At 34.0% G+C, this 21624-nt stretch overlaps 1 protein-coding gene and 1 pseudogene across 1 annotated transcript; both read left to right on the forward strand.

Moving 5' to 3' along the window:
* The first annotated feature begins 5186 nt into the window (after positions 1-5186).
* Positions 5187-9101, forward strand: LOC131619889 (delta-1-pyrroline-5-carboxylate synthase-like; annotated as a pseudogene).
* Positions 9102-10692: 1591 nt separating this feature from the next.
* Positions 10693-12625, forward strand: LOC131618125 (flavanone 3-dioxygenase 2). Its single transcript, XM_058889391.1, has 3 exons — positions 10693-11468; positions 11769-12132; positions 12345-12625. The coding sequence occupies exons 1-3, from the start codon at positions 10918-10920 to the stop codon at positions 12564-12566; spliced, it is 1137 nt and encodes a 378-aa protein (XP_058745374.1). The 5' UTR covers positions 10693-10917; the 3' UTR covers positions 12567-12625.
* The last annotated feature ends 8999 nt before the right edge of the window (positions 12626-21624 follow it).

Genomic DNA, 21624 nt, shown 5'->3' on the forward strand with positions numbered 1-21624 from the left:
TCTACTCTTCACAAACTTAAACTTATCGACCAGTTGCACTCAGTTTACTATACTCCTTAAACCATTCACGTGTTGCCCGTTGTCGGCATTCGTGTCCAAACACCGCCACGAGTTCTATCGTATGCTTAGTTGACGATTTCTCCACCAACCAAACATACGGTAGCTTACCGTATTGCTCGATCGACGATCTCTCCACCAATCAAACAACCCGGTAGCATTACGAACCAACACAAAGTGAACATTAACTCTTCATCTATCTCTACAATCAAGAAGCTAATGATTATCTCTCCTAATCAAGATTTGTGAGGTCTATTTCTACAACAACACAAACCCCTAACATCAAGATGCAAAACAACCCACCAAACATAACCCAAACATCAAGATGTAAAAAATCAGGAAAAACAACAAGTTTATATTGTAAAGCAACTTTATACAACACCATGGGCGACAAATATACATGAGATCAAAGTATATATATACAAAACCCACAAATGAAACCACAAAGAGAAGAAAAGAAGAAAAACCCAAAAATCTCACGGTTTGTCGGCTCCGATTGATGAAGGATTCAACCTCGGATCATCCATTTGACAGCTCCAATGTGTTTTCTAGCATCTTTCCACTCAAAAAATGCTATTGGATGGTTTGGAGCTCTAAAATATCCAACCATGCCCTAAAATATCTGATTTCCGCCTATTTATACAATTCTGGATCTGGTACAGCGCGCGTCGCGCACAGGAGCGCGCATCGCGCCCAACACGCGGAATTGAAAAACAGCTTTTAGTAAAAATGGCGTAACTTGAGAACCGTAACTCCGATTCGCGCCCGGTTCGAAGCGTTGGAAAGCTTATTCAATTTCCTATCTAACAATGATAACATATCAACCAAATTGGTGATTTATTATTCTTTGATTTTGAGCTTTATTCGCCGAATGAATTGATTCCGCCGCTCAAAATCGCGCGTTTGAAGCCGTGTCTTCGACACGTTATTGCTCATGCTCCAAATACGCAAGAATACCTACAAAAAGAGTAGAAAACTATCAAAAAGTATAAAAGTATATGAAAATACATCTATTCACAAAGTATACGTATTTATACACAAAACGGGGTATTATTCGAACGGTATTAACAAAAAGTATCGATAAGTGCCACTATTTACAAACATAAAATAACTACATTTTGGCACTTAACAACTCTCCCCAACTTGAATTTGTTTGTCCTCAAACAAGGCCAAACACTCAAAGAATCAAAATTAAAAATCCAAAGAATCAAGAATCAACAAGATTTGGAAAAATGAAACAATTGTACGGTTCAAACAAAAAACGTACGAACAAAGTAAATACTTACCATTATCCTACAACGACAACATGAAAATGAAACAATTCCTAAGTACAAAAATTCATACAAAAACATTCTAAACAAAACATGCTCAATCACGAATCACGCCTAGCAAAAACTCATCGGTAGATGAAAAACACCGAAAGGTGAGGACTTTGAACACTCATCCAACAATCTTGCAAACAAAAGACAAAATTATGCGTTTATCTAAAAATAGTATTGAAAATGCAACCGCACGAATCACAAGGGCTTTAAAGGTTGTAATGCGGCTCGGTTAACAAACAAATGATAAGTCCTAAAGCTAATCGAAACAAAAACTTGCCTAAACCTAAGGGAGTAATTACTTCCACAAAGTTTCAAACAATACAATTCCAATCAAACTTCTTCTTCATCACATGTTTCACACCAAACACAATACTTATTAACACAAATCTTATTCCAAACTCTTTTTGATATATTTTTTTTCTTCAAATTTTTTCTCTTTTCTATTTTTTTCTTTCTTTTCTTTTTCTTTCTTTTTCACATTTTTTCTTTTCTTTTCACAACCTCATAATCAATCAACCAAAAAGTAAGTAAACATTCTCTCCCCAACTTGAATTCAACCATGGTATCAAAGTGTGAATACTCCCTACTTTCTAAGGCAAGGTAAAAATTCAAACCAAAAATCATGGTTGAGGGTTCAAGAAAACAAAGAATCAACATCCATACAAAAATGAGAACCAAACACTCATAGACAAGCATTTAGCAAAAACAACATGGACATTGACAAAAAGGCTCAAAAGGGATACTAATGATCACACACTCACAAGGTGAATTGAATATTTGGCTATGGTAGTTGTGCTCAAAATCAAACAAGTGCCTTGATCACTTTCGTGCATTCACAAAAACAATACAAACGAAAGATTAAACATAATAATATCCAGTTAAAACAAGAATTATCGGTCTCTCGCATATATATACAATGGAAAGCCACCTCACATTTATGGTAAAAAGGAAAAACTAATTGTGATTCAAGTCATGAGCAAGTTATGCAAAAAGAATGAGTAATATGAAATTTGTACAAATGAAAAGTCTCATAAACATGTTATGCTATAGAAAGCGATAAACGAGTACCTTGTGACGTACAAATTTGAACAATCATTACCGCACAATTGGCATGTTGAATCAATCAAAATTGGAGAATTACCAAATGCTACTTCAAGCGATCGGGCAAAATTTGAATCTAAACACAAACAAAAGAATTAAAAATAAAACTATAAAATACTATATTATAAAGCCTTGGTGTAAGTGGGAAAAAGGCTAGCCAAGTGAACCATTAAAAAGAATTCAGTTGACAAAAGCAACACAGCGCGCAATGCGCCCTCAAGACCGCGCGACGCGCCCTATGTTCTTCCAAACCAAGCTCTTCAGCTCCTAGGCCGCGCGACGCGCCCTCTTTGCGCGCGACGCGCGCTACACCAGAAAAACCAAACCAGTTCAGAAAACCAGAATTTCCAGTGCGCCACCACTTAACACCTACACTACTCATTTACAGAAAATTAAAACAGAAAATATACAACCGTTGGGGTGCCTCCCAACAAGCGCTTGTTTTACGTCGTAAGCTCGACGCCTTTTATTGTTTCGTGAATGGTAAGTAACTTCCCCGCGGTACGCCAATGCTTTCGCCTCAAACACAACCTAAAGAAAGCAACTTGCCCAAACACTTAACAAACGAATCAAAAGCAAAAGTATACACAAGTATGTGTAAAAACACAAATATACATAAAACGTAATATTTACAAAATCCTTAATTGGCTAAACAAATTGAAAAGTGAAGATTTAGAATTTACGAACTATCCGAGTTCAATTTGTTTAGCCAACTTTACCTTGCTAAATAGCAAAAGTGAAGAGGAACAAAATCAAACACACAAACATGTATAAGTATGAAAATATACAAAAATATACAAGTATGAGAATATGCACAAAATATACGATATTCACAAAACTCAAAAACAAAGAAACTATCGCAATGCGAATTCAATAAAAAACACCAATCCCCGGCAACGGCGCCATTTTGTTGTGGCGGTAAAGCGGCAAGCAACAAAAGTTTTGGAAATATTCATCCGGGAATTTATCGTGTCCACAGAGATCGGTGCTACCGAACTGCCGTTCGACGGATTCTTAGTTATGAGTTTGGTTTTGAATGAATTTAAATAATGAAATGGAAAAGTAAATATCAACACAAAAAGAATACATTCTTCAAATAGAAGAAACTATCAAGTATTGCATATAATCTACTCTTCACAAACTTAAACTTATCGACCAGTTGCACTCAGTTTACTATACTCCTTAAACCATTCACGTGTTGCCCGTTGTCGGCATTCGTGTCCAAACACCGCCACGAGTTCTATCGTATGCTTAGTTGACGATTTCTCCACCAACCAAACATACGGTAGCTTACCGTATTGCTCGATCGACGATCTCTCCACCAATCAAACAACCCGGTAGCATTACGAACCAACACAAAGTGAACATTAACTCTTCATCTATCTCTACAATCAAGAAGCTAATGATTATCTCTCCTAATCAAGATTTGTGAGGTCTATTTCTACAACAACACAAACCCCTAACATCAAGATGCAAAACAACCCACCAAACATAACCCAAACATCAAGATGTAAAAAATCAGGAAAAACAACAAGTTTATATTGTAAAGCAACTTTATACAACACCATGGGCGACAAATATACATGAGATCAAAGTATATATATACAAAACCCACAAATGAAACCACAAAGAGAAGAAAAGAAGAAAAACCCAAAAATCTCACGGTTTGTCGGCTCCGATTGATGAAGGATTCAACCTCGGATCATCCATTTGACAGCTCCAATGTGTTTTCTAGCATCTTTCCACTCAAAAAATGCTATTGGATGGTTTGGAGCTCTAAAATATCCAACCATGCCCTAAAATATCTGATTTCCGCCTATTTATACAATTCTGGATCTGGTACAGCGCGCGTCGCGCACAGGAGCGCGCATCGCGCCCAACACGCGGAATTGAAAAACAGCTTTTAGTAAAAATGGCGTAACTTGAGAACCGTAACTCCGATTCGCGCCCGGTTCGAAGCGTTGGAAAGCTTATTCAATTTCCTATCTAACAATGATAACATATCAACCAAATTGGTGATTTATTATTCTTTGATTTTGAGCTTTATTCGCCGAATGAATTGATTCCGCCGCTCAAAATCGCGCGTTTGAAGCCGTGTCTTCGACACGTTATTGCTCATGCTCCAAATACGCAAGAATACCTACAAAAAGAGTAGAAAACTATCAAAAAGTATAAAAGTATATGAAAATACATCTATTCACAAAGTATACGTATTTATACACAAAACGGGGTATTATTCGAACGGTATTAACAAAAAGTATCGATAAGTGCCACTATTTACAAACATAAAATAACTACATTTTGGCACTTAACAGTTATGGGGAGGGGAAAGGTTCTGGCGCGATTTAAGCTAACAAGTATACCGGAAATTTAATTCCGGTTGCATACCGTATCTAAATTTTTGGTTTGCACCCAAATTGGAGTTCATTGTGTAGGGTGGCTTAGGGTGCAAACCGGAAATTAATTTCCGGTAAACCGGGGGCAAAAAGAGAATTTCGCAGGGATCCTTAAGAAGTGCATGGGGTGGAATAAGAAATCCACAAATATTATGGGAGGAAAAAATGTGATATGATACAGTTGTATCAATAATCCAACTTGTGTTTAAGGAACCACCTGCAATGTGAATGGAGAATAAGGCTAAACCTGATGATGATGCATGGATGATGTGAGAATTAGAGTTATTTAAGTCCTCAAGTTTGCTAAGTAATGTTATCCGGTATGTTGTGTATATCATACGTGATTTCAACCTTGTTATTTGGATTATCAACATTGTGTGTTGTTTGATTATTATCTTCATCACATGAATCAACATTGTTAGAAAATCCAACTTGTCTTTGGAATTGGATGAGCCTTTGCCTTGAAAGGTGGGCTTGCCATGACTTTTTCCTAATTTCCACTGGAATCTTCCATTAGCTTGAAGATTGTTGGTGTTGGCAAGGAGAATTTTTTAAGGTTCATAAATAATGGGAGGGGTTGATTATCGTTTCTGTTGCAATATTGAAGAAAATACCTTCTCGACCATGAGAATTTGAGATTTAACATTGTTGAAGTTGTCATTCAAACCTTTTAAGAAGCAGATGACATACTTCACATACTGCTGCTTTTGTATGGTGAGATGTCCTTCACAAGTGCAATTAGGAAGAATTCTAAGGGCCTCCAAATCTTCCCAAAGAGTTTTCAACTCATTAAAGTATTGTGTGATTGATCAAAGCCCTAATTCTAATCATGAGCATTGTTGTCAACTGTGAAAAATAGCAGATTGTTAAAATCTAAAACCAACCACCCTTTTATTATTTTTTATTTTAATTATCTTCTTATTTTTGTTACCTCCATAACTAAATTGATTTAAATCCACACTTTATTTGATTCATGCTCTAATTGTATAATAAACATTGTTATCAATTGTGGAAAATAGCAAATTGTTTAGAAATTAAAAATATTTTGGTTTCATCTGGTGCTGTTGGTTTAGGTCACCAAAGCCTTCGATATAGAAAATTGACTCATAGTAGGTAAGTAAGATGTAATGTAGATTTAACAATTTTGGTTTGTTTTGTTGATTGGTTTCACTTCATTTAAGCATTCGAAGTAGTTGAATTGAAATTACAATTTACTCGGGAATTTTACAGTTTTGTTGATCTTCAGAAGCCACAAGTTGAACTTGATGGCAAGGCTTGTGCTGCTGTTAGACAAAGCAGTCTTATGGCTACTTATGATGATTTGTTTAGTCAGGTGATTGTTGTTAACTTGATTAATTAGTCGATGTGGCATCTTATGCTTTCCCTGATTCGAATTTGATGTACTTTTATAGTTATTAGTATATTTAGTACTAGGAAAACACCATACAAGGATTCTTCTGGCATATTTTAGGATAACGACAGTTTATCGGCTTTGCTGGAGTTGGAATTAAAAGAAAATCTTCTTATTTTGTTGAGTGATGTAGACGGTCTTTATAATGGCCCTCCAAGTGATCCACAGTCAAAGCTCATTCACAGTCACACATACATTAAGAAAAAACATCAAAATGAAATTACTTTTGGAGACAAGTCTAGGGTAGGAAGAGGTGGGATGACGGCGAAAGTAAGAGCTTCTATTCATGCTGTTGATGCCGGCATTCCTGTTATCATTACCAGGTGCAGTGCCGTATGCATTTCTCAAAAGCACCATTTTTAACGCATACTTGTATCACCTCTTTAAATATTATATTTAACACATTTTTAGAGGCACCATTTTTTGGGCTTTTTCGTTACGGGATTATAAAAAATGTGATTATTTCTACATCTGAATCTCATTTTTGCAATTTGGTTATGCAACATTTTGTTTTTCTCCTTTTAGTGGTAACACAGCTTAAAAGAGGTTGATGTACGTGAAATGGCATTTGCAGCTAGGGACTGTTCCAGACGGCTTTAGGTCTCTTTTATATCTTAAACATCGCGAAGCTTTCAGTATACCATTCCTTCCTAAACATGCTAATCTCCCAACCTTACATTACACTTACAGGCGGCATCTTTAGAAGAAAGGAAACAAATTTTGTTAAATATAGCCGATGCTTTGGAATCGCATCAAAAAGAGATCAGGATCGAAAATGAAGCTGATGTTGCAGCAACTCAAGAAGCTAGATATGAAAAATCATTAGTTGTTAGGCTGACTTTAAAAAACGAGAAGGCATGACAATTCACGTAAAGAAGAAATTATTTAAATTTTAGCTAACTAACTAATTATACATAATTGTTGAATTTTAAACTAACTGCTAAATTTCTCATGATAAACTATGATATTCGACAAATTGCAGTCCTTGCCAACAACATACGAATTATTGCAAACATGGAAGATCCAATTGGTCGAATTTTAAAACGAACCGAGATAATGAGTAGTTTGTTATATATATATACATATATATATATATATATACATATACATATATATATATATATACATATATATATATATATATATATATATATATATATATATATATACATATATATATATATACATATACATATATATATATACATAGATATATATATATATACATACATATATATATATATATATATATATGTATATATATATATATATATATATATATATATATATATATATATATATATATATATATATGTATATATATATATATATATATATATATGTATATATATATATATATATATATATATATATATATATATATGTATATATATATATATATACATATACATATATATATATATATATATATATATATATACATATACATATATATATATATATATACATATACATATATATATATACATATATATATATATGTATACATATATGTATATATATATGTATATATATATATATATATATATGTATATATATATATATATATATATACATATATATGTATATATATATATATATATATATATATATACATATATATGTATATATATATATATATATATATACATATATATATATACATATATATATATATACATATATATATATATACATATATATATATACATATATATATATATATATATATATATATATATATATATATATATATATATATATATATATATATATATATATATATATATATATGGGGAATGCTATAACACACCCACTCATTTTAATGAAGGTGTGTATTAGCATGATGCACCTTCTTAATTTAAGATTAAAAGTTTTTCTCTCTCTTAATTATGATTTATTTAATTTCTTTTTCAATTATTTTTATACCTAAAACTCATTTTCTCTCTCTATTTTTCACTCAATTAATTTATGTAATTATTTGACATTTAATTATCAATTTAATAATAAAAGTCCTTTAACATTGCTCATTTCCATTCTAATCCTCTATTTTATTTTATTTTATTTTCTTGACAAAAACATTTTTTAATTAAATTAGTTCATACGTATCTTTTATTGCATTAACATTTATAATTAAAAGAAAACACGTTGAGTGAAACATTATAGTAATTTTTTTACTATTTTTTGTTAGTTACAATTATATTTTTTTTAAAAAGCAACTTTTAATTTTTTCTTTAACAAAAATAATCCCTTTATTATTGAGTAATTAGTCTTTTATATTTTAATCTTAGTGTAGATGTCAAATAATTACATAAATCAACTGAGTGAAAAATAGAGAGAGAAAATGAGTTTTAGGTATAAAAATAATTAAAAATGAAATTAAATAAATCATAAATAAGAGAGAGAGAAGAAGTTTTAATGTTAAATTAAGAAGGTGCATCATGCTAATACACAGCTTCATTAAAATGAGTGGGTGTGTTATAGCATTCTCCATATATATATATATATATATATATATATATATATATATATATATATATATATATATATATATATATATATATATATACCCGTGTTATTGTTGCCAAGTCATAAAATGATGTTTTTTGAATAAGATTTTCATATACTAACTTTATTGATCTATGATATTTCTGATAGTTTCCTTTTTATTTAGCTTGCAGAGGGACAGATTTTGTTAATTTGTTTTTATCATTTGATTCTAAGGCAGTTTCTTTGGACCTTGCAGAAATTGTGGCTTGCTGGTTTTTCAAGGGGCATACAGGAAATGCACCGAAAATCATCTTTGGTTCTTGAAGATGCAGTTAGAAATATTTACAGTATATAATGCTTATGAGATAACGTTTTTTACTTCCTCTATCCTTCCTCTTATTTTAGTCACATGAACTCAAATGAGCATGAACTCAAAGGCTGAAAAGGAGAGATTAAGATAGTATTATTTGTGTTGAAAGAGATACAAATATTTATTGTATAATTTGTAAGAACATCTTAAATAATAGGATTGATGAAGATATGGAAGATTATGATGAAGAAGTGTAGATAAACTTGCTTTGGCATAATTAATCATTAGAATGTTCTGATGGAAAATTAAATTTTATTTTTTAGGACTAAACAAGTAGTGTTAGGCAAAACAAAATCTTAGTGGTTAGAACTTAGAAGTAGCAGTGTAATTTAGTTTTAGATATTATAATGTCATATATTTTCTATAGAATGTTATCCTTCCATTACAAGTATTTTCTGTAGAATGTTATCCTTCCATTAATCATAGTTGTTCATTTGTTCCTCAAGCTTTTGCAAGAATATTTCTGTTTTATTTTGGTTCGGAACCATGTGACCATTTCAATTCAATTATTCACTTAATTTGCATTGGCAAATGCTGGGAAAACATTTAGAAACCTTATGAGTGTCAAATGGACATGTCACTCCATGCAAAGCAAATTAGGGATATTTAGAAACCATGCTGGGATAACATTGACTCTACAAGCATCATCTTCTAAAATATACTTTAGTTGAAAACAAATTTGTTTGAGAGAAAGAATATGTTTGCATGGGAATATTTTTGAAAATATTTTTGTATACGGGAAAACATTTCACTAATATTTCACTATTTACGAGACTGATATAATGTCAAATATTATATTAATATTTCAGTATTATTTTTATATATGGGAAAAAATTTACTATTGATTCAAATATTTTTATGTCAAAATACGAAAAAACAATATATGATTAATCTAAATATTATACTACTAACTTCTGGAATTTTTTTAAATGATGTCAAAAAAAATATATTTTTATTTTATTATTTCCTTATTATTATATATTTTGGATATTCAACTTTGCTTTTTCGAATAAAACATTTCTTGATGTCACAAATTTTATCATCCTTTGACTTTTTTTTATTTCTCTTTTTAATCATACATTTTAGTTGTTAAACAATTACTAAATACCATGCAACTTTATTTTCAAAAATTATTTATAATTTACTTTGAATAAAAATATTTTTGTTCTTCAAATATTAATTTTGTCATCATAAATATATATTTTTTTATAAACAATAATTATTATCCGAGAAAACAATACGTGTGACCGACCAGACCCCGTGCATATACACGGGTTTATTACTAGTTAATATACTATTTCAAAATGTCTCGAACTTCCTGAACAACAACAACAACAAATTTGTTAAATCCTATGTATCATACAAGAATCTTTCTTATTCACGCAATACTAAAAGAAATCTAAGACCTTAATTACTTAAAATGCTTACATAATTTAATTATAACTTTTTATTAATTAATATGTTCATATTATTCTATTTAAATAAAAAAATAGCCCCCACAGAATGAGTTGTTACTGGGCTCCTCCTAATGAAACGAAATAATGAGAAACTCACTGGTAGCGACTGTAAAGGAAACCGAAGTAATCAAAAAAGCAAAAACAGAAAAAGGTAAAGCAAACGACGTCGTCGTCATCATAATTCCCGGAACCAATGTCACCGATGCAACAGACACACTTTTTCTCCCTTTTCTTTACAAAACAAATCATTCTCATTGCTTTCAAATAAACCATCTCCAAATTTTTTCACACTCTCACACTTATATGATTCTCAATGCGATCGTTAACATTAACGCCGCGAACCACGCCGGAAATCCCCGTCGATTTCCGTGCACCGCCACCATCTCCGGTTGCGTCCGGCCGTAGATCAACATCCATAACAAACAACGAATTTCTGACGGAGTTTTTGGAAACCTCGCTTCGAGTACCAGATCTGGTGTTACCGAACAAGATTTTCCCGAGGCAAAGCCATCACGAAACGCCACCGAAAGTCGATTTCGTTTCGTTGTGTTTCCACGAAGATGAAGATCTAATCAACATTGTTTCGGACTCCATAGCTAGTTTTGGATGCTTCCAGCTTATCAACCATGGAATATCGCCGCGAATTATGGCTGCTGCAGTCGAGGCTGCCAGAGGAGTATTTCTGGTGCCGCCGGGAAAGCGAGAAGTGGTATCGAGATCGCCGGAGAAGCTTTGGGGTTTCGAGGTGTATCATGAAGGAGAAGATGAGGGGAGTGAGTTGAATGAAGAATTTATTTGGTGCAAAGATGATGAGTTGAAGTTGAAATTGGAGGGAATTTGGCCTATTGGATATCCTAATTTTAGGTAACACCACATACATTACCAAAATCTTACTGTATAATATATTTGTACATCAATATTAATAGGATTAAATAAGAATCAATAAATCAAAATAAATATGTGTATGATTAATGTCAATATAGTTATATTTAATTTATTTAATTAAAAAAATTATTATTAATGTCAATATATTAGCATAAATATATCGAGATCGTTAAGTATTTTTTCGGATATCATAGTGATGGTTACTTGTTATTTGATTTTTGTTTTATCTTATTTATTCTAAAATGTTAGAATCTAATATGAAATTTGTTGAATTTTCAGCAAGACGATGGAAACTCTAGGATCACGTGTGGAGAAGGTGGTAGAGAAATTATTTCCTATCATATTGAAAAATGTTTCTAAGAAATTAGCAAGTGATGGTGACATAATTGGTCAGGGACATGAAGTTGGGCCACTTTGTTGTATTTACAAGCATCGCAGAGATGTTAATAGGAATGATCAATGGGTTGATTCTTTGAAATATGATGTGATTAGGATGCTGATTAGAGGAACTGATTACTCTCATTCTTTGTGTTTGCACATGTGTGATGGTTCTTCAGAATTTCATGTTTACTCTAAGAAAAGTTGGTTGTCTTTCTGTCCTGAACAAGGTGCTCTTATTATCACTGCCGGAGATCAATTACAGGTTACTTTATATTTTTACCTCTCTTATCACTTTGAATAATTCTATGTTATATATGAATTTTTAATCAGAATCGTCTTTGAGGCTATACAAGACAAATTATCGCACATAATTTAAAATTTGTCATGGTTAACTTACATAAAACCTTCAAAAAGTTTACATGACTCAAGTAATAATCTATCTAAGTTAAAGAGTTTAATATTGATTGAATGCAGATTTTGAGTGGTGGACACTACAAGGATGTGATTGGAAAGGCAATCTTTAAAAGAGAAAGAGAAGACAACATTTCAATGGCTTTCCTCTATTCTACTCAAAACAGTAAGAAAAAAATTCAAACCAGTCGAGAAAGAACCATTTCAATTAGCCAACAAGCCATCTTTGTTGTAATTTTGACACTTATGTACCATGTACTAGTTTTTGTCTTGAGATATTTTTGATGTTTTCATAGAATATGAACTTAATGAAATACAAAATACTCTCATTCATTATAAGTTCACATACTTGTACAATGTTGTTAGTTATGTTTGTTTTATTAGTGACTTTTTTTATTGATTGACATTTATTTGCGTACTACTAATATTGGAAAAGAAATATCATGTGACTAAATTATGGAGTACATTCAAAATCTTGCAAAAAAATTTTGAGGATTTTATTGTCCATTTTGGTTTACAGTGGGATAATTGAGGAAAGCCATGAGGTAAGGGAGGAATACGCACGCTTTATTTTTTAGGAGTTGTCTCTTTATCAATTTGAGCGCCCTTTTTCTGGTTCGGTTGTTCCTTGATTGGATATATCGCCCAACTTCCATTTCCTCGTCCATAACATGCATTTGCGGGTGCAGCGTGTAATAAGTCAACAAACAATGCCCATAAAGTCGTGGGTTTAACCTTCTATCATAAATTTATAGATATTAACCACTCACTTACACGAGGATCATGGGGGAATGAAGACTATTCGCTTGATCTAAGGTCCCTGGGAGGCTATAAATACACCAGGACTTTGATATTGAAAGGACAATCTCTAACACTCAGAGAAAAACCACTATACAGAGCTTCTCATATCATCCCATGTGAGCTAGCCCTAACCCTTAACAAAACCTAAACCTCTAATAAACTTAATACATTTTAGTTTGTTACGTTAGTTAATTGTACTTTTGTCTAGTATAATTGGCGCTCATAGTGGGGCCTGATAAAACTGAATTCGGATACCCCATTACATCCAACTAGAAAAAAAAATTTATCCTCACCTTACACCACGATGAATAAGCAGACGACTACTCCAACAACTGAACAATCAAATGGTGAGGGAAGCGCCATAGCGAAGATCTGTGACATTATAGACGACGTTCGACATCAGAACCAAATGTTAGAATACAATGTTCACCATATCCAACAAAGCCAAGAGGGAGTTGGTATGGTTGACGAAATGGAGGCATTGGACCCTTAGCCTCTATCAGATGAGATATGGGAGGCGTCCATCCCCAAGAACTTCAAACTGCCATTATTGACTAAGTTCGATGGACGCAACGACCCGTACGAGCACGTGGCCTCCATAAACAATTAGATGACCATTATCGAAGCACGTGATTCTCTGAAGTGCAAACTCCTGTTTGACAACTTCAGGGACACAACCCTGAGATGGTATATGGGCCTCCCCTGACTCTATCACCAACTATCATGATCTGGTGAAAAAATTAGTCCATAGATTGGCCACAAGTAAGCATCAAAAGTTAACCGCCACCAGCCTGTTCAACATACACCAAGATCCATCAGATTTACTTAGGGAGTGTCTCACTTGCTTCAATGAGGTAACCATTAATGTAGTCCACCCCAATCAGGAAATGTTCATATGAGCGTTCTAGAACGGTCTTAGGGAGGGACACTTCAATGAATTCCTCGCCCAACGACAATATTGGTTGAGGTAGTGACACAAGCGAAATGTTACATCAAGTGGAAGGAAAGTAATGCTAAGAAGAAGACTCGTGACGCAAAATAGCACACAGATGGCTTGAGATTAAACTAGTACATGTCATTCACGAGGGACATGACGACGTTCAAATGAAGTGGGAAATCTAACGAAAGCTTCACCCCCATGAATTCCTTTGGGAATAAAAATGGCAGGAGCTACTACAACCAATGGTTCCTAAGACGGGAGTCATGAGGGCCTGATCCTCACAGCTAGTGTGAATTTCATGAGGTGAAAGGACATCGAACAAAAGATCGTTACCAACCAAAAAAAGGAGATAAATCACCTCATTTAATAAGGATACCTAAAAAGTATATCAAGAGAAACTCCACCGAAGGATCGGGTGGATCCCATTCCCAAGGCCGAGGCTCGTCGGGCATTCCAAGATCTAGGAAGGATAGGGAGCCAACTAAAGCAGGGTAAAATCAATTTGTTCTCCATATGTTTTACACAATTGTAGGAGGATTTGTTCAAGGAAATATCTCTAGTCTCACCCATCAAGAATAAGCCCGACAGGTCTTGACCATTGATAATTTTCCCATTGAACCTGAGACTGATGAATCAAATGTACCAGAAGCCAGTGTTACCTTTTTAGAGGAGGATGTTGTCGGGGTACACCCTCACAATGATGACCCCGTGGTTATCTTTGTTCATTGCGATGTGTCATACCCCAAAATTTGCCCATACATTTTCTCTCCTTCAAATTCAAATCAAGGCACAATGTTCAAAGACATCCTTTCCGAAACAAGGCTCAGAGAATTAGGGTTTCGTTGTTATGAAAGAAAATCAATGAACCAATGGCTCTAAGGCAATTCCCATATTTTTAATAATTTTATTTGATATTTGTTTGAATTTTATTTCAAATAAATGACAAATAAATTACATAAAAATATAAAATTATGGGTGAATTTATGGAGCTTTATTTCTAATCATCCAATGGCCCAAGTTAACACCCTAAACATATCCATAAAGCCCAATCACATGCTCTCCTTTATTTATTTTGGATTTAAGTAATTTAAATTCAGTTTTAATTGAAATAAATATTGGAAAAATCATTGATTTTATGCCAAACTTGTGTTGGGATCAAATATTAAGAGTATTGGATTAAAGATCCGTGGCAAAAAAAGATTAAAGAGAATTTTGGGCAAGATATTCCTCAAAACTAGCAAAACTATCAATCAAGTTCCAAATCAAAGATTTAATTGACAAATCAAAGATACTTGGATGGTTTCTCTTGCCCTAATTTGTTTCACTATAAAACCACAACCAAACCTGATCATAAGGGGAGGATTTGGCCGCAAGGAGACTTGGCTCGGAGACAAAAAAAAAACCGTAACAAACAAGGTGGTATACGACCGAGGTTAGAGAGCGATTGAAACAATTCGAAGCAGTCATAAAGCTTCTTCGTGGTTCTCTGGAGATAACGACATCGTTACCATCGAGTGTAGCACCATAAACAGCAAGAACGCGTCCACGGTTCAATGCCATTTTTTTTCTTATTTCGGTTTTAACGATTCTTGCATCCGTAGCATAATTCGTTTGCATATTCTTATTCAGTATGATATCTTTGAGCTTTCTGGACAATTTAATTTTGTTTTAGGCATAGATACAAGGATTTGCCATTGTTAGGTCGCGGAGGTCTTAGAAAGGGGGTTTCTGTTCTATGTAAAATCAGTGCAAATAATGGATACCATCGTGATCAGAGCGTGATTCCTAATCGAATCATGTTAAGTTTTGATGTTTAATCTTTGTGTTTAGCTATATGTGTGATTCCAGGTATTAGCAATGGCCGAAATCCGTGGGTAAAGGTCTGCAGAATTTCCAGAAAATTTGAAGGATGAAGGAGAAGGCTGGGCGCGCGCTCATGAAGTTTGATTTTTTTTTATTTTTTTCATACATATTACGTCCGTTTGCGTTATTAAACAACTAACATTCTCAGCACAGATGGCCAAGGGCGCCTTAGTGCAATCGAGGGGATCTGAGTTCGATCCCCATGTACAACATAATTATTTTGCCAATTGTTGTTAGCGCGATCATGTGCCTCCAACGTACACCAGACCATGGTACACCTTTGGATTGCAACTATCAGATCTTCGCAGCCATCAATCCAATGCATACGCAGGTGCCGGACCACCATGTACCAGCAGGAGCGCACCACATCCAATCACAGCAGCTAAGGTTATTTTCAGATACCTCCCGATTGTACGCCACGCCCTTCACGAAGTTAAGTATTAATTTATTTCAAAGTCTATCTGGTTTCCTTTGATTTTAGGGTTTGCTCTTATATTTCTTGAACTATGCATACATTCACCTATTGTCTGCCTTTGCCATTTTTTAGGGTTACCTCCGAGGTTTCCTCCGACTCTAACCATATCAGATCAAATCAAAGCTAAGTACCGTAGCCTATATTATTGTTTTAAATTTATTTATATTTTTTATTATTTTAGGGTTAATCTCATTCGCCTTTGAATTAACCATACACTCACCCTATTTATTTATTGGTTTGCATTTTCAGGTTTGTGGATTGCCAAAGCTACGAGTTTGGTAACCCTAAACTCTACCCTTTTATTTTTCTGTTTAATTATTACTTGTGTCAAACCCTATTAAGGGATCCGCTGGTTACAATTCCCCTCTCCTCCGCTGGTTTCATTTTCCCCCTTCCCTTTATTGTTTTATATACTGCGTGGTTAGTAAAATAGGGAGTGGCAACCTTAAACTGACTAGCATAATTAATTAAAAGATAAATATCCGAATTGAATCACGTGATTGATGCACACACGCACGCTTTTTGGGTAACCCTCTCTGTTGCCTGTTGCCTGTTGCCTTGTTGCCTGTTGCCTTCGTTTTTCTGCAGAATAAGCCATGTCCCTCGAATTCGAGGATACCTCAGCCGTGTTGCCTCGATAAAAAGGTCACGACCCTAATGATGCTGCCTTCGATACACAAATGACCTCGACCCTCGGATGTTGCCTACGGAAAAGGCTGAGGTATCTTCTGGCTGCCTACGAAAAGGCTTATTCTGATCCTTGCCTTAGACTACCTGCCCCTCTATGGCATGGGACAGTCTTATGGCAAAGGATATTTCGATGACCCTTAAACCTCCAAATGAAAGGCTTCCTGCCCTCTTATGGCAAGGATAGACCCTTTCGCTCTGAAAGGCTGAAAGAACAGATTTCTCAAATATAAGGTAAATTGCTCTTAAATTGCTTTGCCTTGCTCTAAATATTTTCAAATATTCTTTCTCAAAATTCTTCAATATGGCTACGCTCATTTACGAGCTAAAGTCCATATCTTCTTCTTCTACCTTTCTGAAACAAAAAGAGCAAAGCAAGTTAAGAGCCCATGGATAACCATGGATGCAAAGGGTGCCTTACACCTTCCCTTCGCATAATTACCCCCCGAACCCTATTTTATTTAAAAGGTTTTTCCTGTTCTTTTAGCCTTTCTAATTAAATTTGGATAAAATAAAAGTCGGTGGCGACTCATGCTTAACCGCGACATTTCGATTGATAAAAAGTCAGTTCACCGTATTACACGATGATTGGGAGATCAAAAGGGTTTTGATTGATCAGGGAAGCTCCACATACATCTTCTGCTAGAGCACCTTCGAGAGGCTTCGTCTAAACTTGTAGAACTTAAAACCCTTCAAGAGATCGCTGGTCGAATTTTTAGGCGAAACAGAAAAGATAAGAGGCTATTACCACACACTTCTTTTATAAAGGAGTGTTATTAACAATATGCACCTTAGCGTGTATTTAATAAATTTTAATTATTATTTACTAACAGACTCCTTCTAAACAAATAAATGGATTTATTTTAACAAATTTTATAGAAGATGCTAACTTACAATTTTTTTTTTTAAGAAATGTTTTAATAAGATACATCTTAAAATACATTTCACAATTTACTTTATTTATAGTTTACTAAAGTACTCCTTCTAAAAATTAAATGGCTCTATCTTAACAAAATTCATATATAATAAGTTTACTTATTATTTTTTGAATCAAAGAATATATTATTGATATTAATTCAAAAATCTATACAAGCCCATGGTGATCACACACGATCCAACCATCTAGATAGACACGGACAACATTACATCATAATACGAGCTACATGTTGTCTAAACTTCCTAATGTTCCACAATCTGTAAACTATACTGTCCTTAATTCTATCCACTATATTCGTATTATCCACATTATTCTTAAAACATGTATCATTTCTCAATCTCCAAATGCTATAAATGGTCTCAGTTATACCCACTTTAACTACCATAGCTCTCCAACCCTTCCCCCTAGTTACTGCAGTGATCCAAAGGAGTTCATCCTCCCACTTAAGGGGTTTATGATCCACCTCTACCCAGTTGAGAATGCTCTGCCAAACAGCTTCAGTTTTTCTGCACTCAAAGAAAAGGTGATTGTGTGATTCTTCCTCAGCATGACATAAAAGACACACACTCTCCTGCAACATCCCAAACCGTTTCAATCTATCTCTAGTCGGAAGCCTCATATGGCAAGCCATCCACAAACACACAATAGCCCTAGGTTGAGCTTTATTATTCTGTATCACACTGGCCCAGGACACATTGCTGCCATCAGAGTTTAGACAATTGTAGAATTTCGTGGTTACGAATCTACGCTTTGCCTTGGCCTCATTCCAATTCTGCATCATATTCATCATATACTCCCTTTGTTTCAGGATACCCTTAAACATCCAGCTATTACTATTTTTTATATCATAATCCATGACATCCATGCCCTTTAAGTAATGACAGTTAATCCATCGAACCCATAGATTATCAGCCTTTTCGCTAATGTTCCATAAACACTTCATAAGGAGAGCACAGTTCCACCAATACAGGTTCATAATTTGCAACCCACCTTGCTTATACCTGCTGCAGACTCTATTCCATGCAACAGGGCATTTTCTTCTCTTGATCTCAGTGTTCCCAGTCCAAACGAACCGCCTGCAAATATCTTCAATCTTCTTAATAACAGCTTTCGGTATGGGAAAGCATTGCATCCAATATTGTGCAATGGCTCGTGTTACACTCTTCACTAACTGAATTCTGCCAGCATAACTGAGCAGTTTAGTCGTCCAGTGGTGCATTCTCCCGAGAATCTTCTCAATTAGAGGCATGTAGTTTTGGACATTCAGCTTTCTGCTTGTAAGTGGCACACCCAGATATCTTACAGGCAGTTCACCCTCAGTGAACCCAGTCATCCGAAGCATCTCTTGTTTCATCCCTTCAGTTATGCCTCCAAAATACATTCGACTTTTGTTAGCATTTGCAATGAGCCCAGTAGATTTAGTGAATGTGGTGAAAGCTCCCTGCATAAGCTCCACAGATCTTTTGTCTCCTCTGCAAAACAACAATACATCATCAGCAAAAATAAGGTTTGTGAGGCTAAGCTTCTTGCATTGTGCATGGTGGTGGAACTCTGGATTGGTCTGCATCTTGGCCATCAGTCTATGCATATACTCCATTATGATCACAAACAACATAGGTGAGATGGGATCTCCCTGACGTATACCCCTGTTAGCTTTCAAGAATTTAGTGTGCTCCCCATTAACATTGAATTTATATGACACAGTGCATACACTAGCCATGATCCATCCAATGAACTGTCTAGGGATCCCTATCTCCTTTAATATACTCTCCAGTGCATGCCAGTTAACCATATCGTACGCTTTTTGCAAATCAATCTGCATCATAATCCTTGGAGTGCCATTCTTCTGCTTATACCCCTTAAGTAACTCATATGCCAAAAGTATGTGATTATGGATATTCTGTTGAGGCACAAAAGCAGCTTGTGTTTGGTTGATGATGCTAGGTAGAACTTTCCCCAATCTGTCTGTCATAATTCTAGACAAAATCTTATAGAAAGTTGTGCATCCTGCTATTGGCCGATAGTCCTTAATCCCTTTAGGAGAATCAACCTTTGGGATGAGTGTTACTATAGTACTGTTGAAGGGCTTGTACAAAACTCCTGTATCAAAGAATTCCTGAACAGCTGCAAGGACATCCTGCCTTATAATATTCCAGCAAGATTTGAAAAACTTAGAACCATATCCATCCAGGCCCGGAGCTTTCAAATCGCCAATCCCCTTGAGAGCTCTAAGAACATCTTCCTCAGAAATGGTGCTAATAAGGTTAGCTCTCTGATCCATATTCAATTGAGGGCCACCTCTCATGGCCTCAATGTCTATGCATCGAATGTCATTACTCTTCTTACCCATAAGCTGACCATAGAACTCTAAAATTTCAGCCTCTATCTCCTCATGCCCCTGAAGAATAGTGCCATCAGCCTTCGTAATGCCCCTCATATTTCTCTTAGTTTGTTTGGCTTTGATATAGGCATAGAAAAAATGATTATTCCCATCCCCATCCTAAGCCAATCTACTTTAGCTCTTTGCCTTAGAATTTTTTCCTCCAGTTCATTAATTCGAATAACCTCATCAGTATGGTATTTCACCTTATCAATGATATTGGCTTCAAACTTGTTCACCATGTGCTCCTCATGAGCCTGTTTGAGTTCCTCCCTAGCCTTAACTTTCTGCTGTTGAAGATGATTAAGGGGTTTACTGAAGTTTACTTATTATTAATTTAAAACATTTTTTATAAAATTCAAAGCAATGTTATTTAATTTATTTTATAACCTATAGTACTTTTAAAATAAAATAAAACATCAAAATAAAAGTTAAAGTGTTAAAGTATTTGGTATTGAAATATAACAGAGCAACATAGAACCAATAGAAAATATGGGATCTAAAATAAAATTGAAAATATAATTAAGAATCTAAATAAATAAAGTCAAATAAAAGATATAATAATTTTCATGAGTCATCTAATATGGACTATATTAAAAAATTAAAAAACTTTACTAATTTAAATATATTTTTATAAAATTTACTTATTAAAAATAATCAATAAAATTCTAAAACTCTTATTGAGAGTTCTACATTAGAATGGCTTTTATCATACCATTAAAAAAGGATAAAAAGCATGATACAGTAAAAACTAAAATTCACTCAAACAAGTCTTTATCTCTTTAAAAAATGATTTTGGATTTTATTTATTGCATGTGTCAATCAAATTGGCACCTGAGACCTACATGAAAAGGCTTCTACATGACTTTGCCCCCACTTATGTATAATGGTGGTGTTGAAAAATTATTCAATAGTTGAATTTTTTTTTATAAACTAATAGTTGAATAGTTACAATGGAGTGTTGAAAATGATGTGGATTAATTTGTGTTGAAAACATTCAACATGTTGAATGAGGAGGAAGTGATGGCCACTATAATATTTTGCAAAATCTTATTGGTTGTTGTAATTGTTTAGATTTTTATCTCACTTTAATTATTTAAAATTAATTATTTTATTTTAAGTCAATTTTTTATTTATTTTTATTTTCATCAAAATTTATTATTTTTTTCTTCTATAAATAGAGACTTGGTTTATTAGATTAGGACACGGAAAAAATTGAGATTTTTCTCTCTAATATTTCTATTTAGTCTCAAGTAAAAT

The sequence above is a fragment of the Vicia villosa genome, linkage group LG7, assembly GCF_029867415.1.
Source record: "Vicia villosa cultivar HV-30 ecotype Madison, WI linkage group LG7, Vvil1.0, whole genome shotgun sequence".
NCBI classification, from domain to species: domain Eukaryota; kingdom Viridiplantae; phylum Streptophyta; class Magnoliopsida; order Fabales; family Fabaceae; genus Vicia; species Vicia villosa.

What these genes read in the sequence shown, in the direction of transcription:
- LOC131618125 (XM_058889391.1), top strand. Translation starts at nt 10,918, where the DNA reads ATGCGATCGTTAACATTAACGCCGCGAACCACGCCGGAAATCCCCGTC. An exon ending in ATTGGATATCCTAATTTTAG is followed by an intron (nt 11,469 to 11,768) that starts GTAACACCACAT and finishes TTGAATTTTCAG; the next exon opens with CAAGACGATGGAAACTCTAG. An exon ending in CTGCCGGAGATCAATTACAG is followed by an intron (nt 12,133 to 12,344) that starts GTTACTTTATAT and finishes GATTGAATGCAG; the next exon opens with ATTTTGAGTGGTGGACACTA.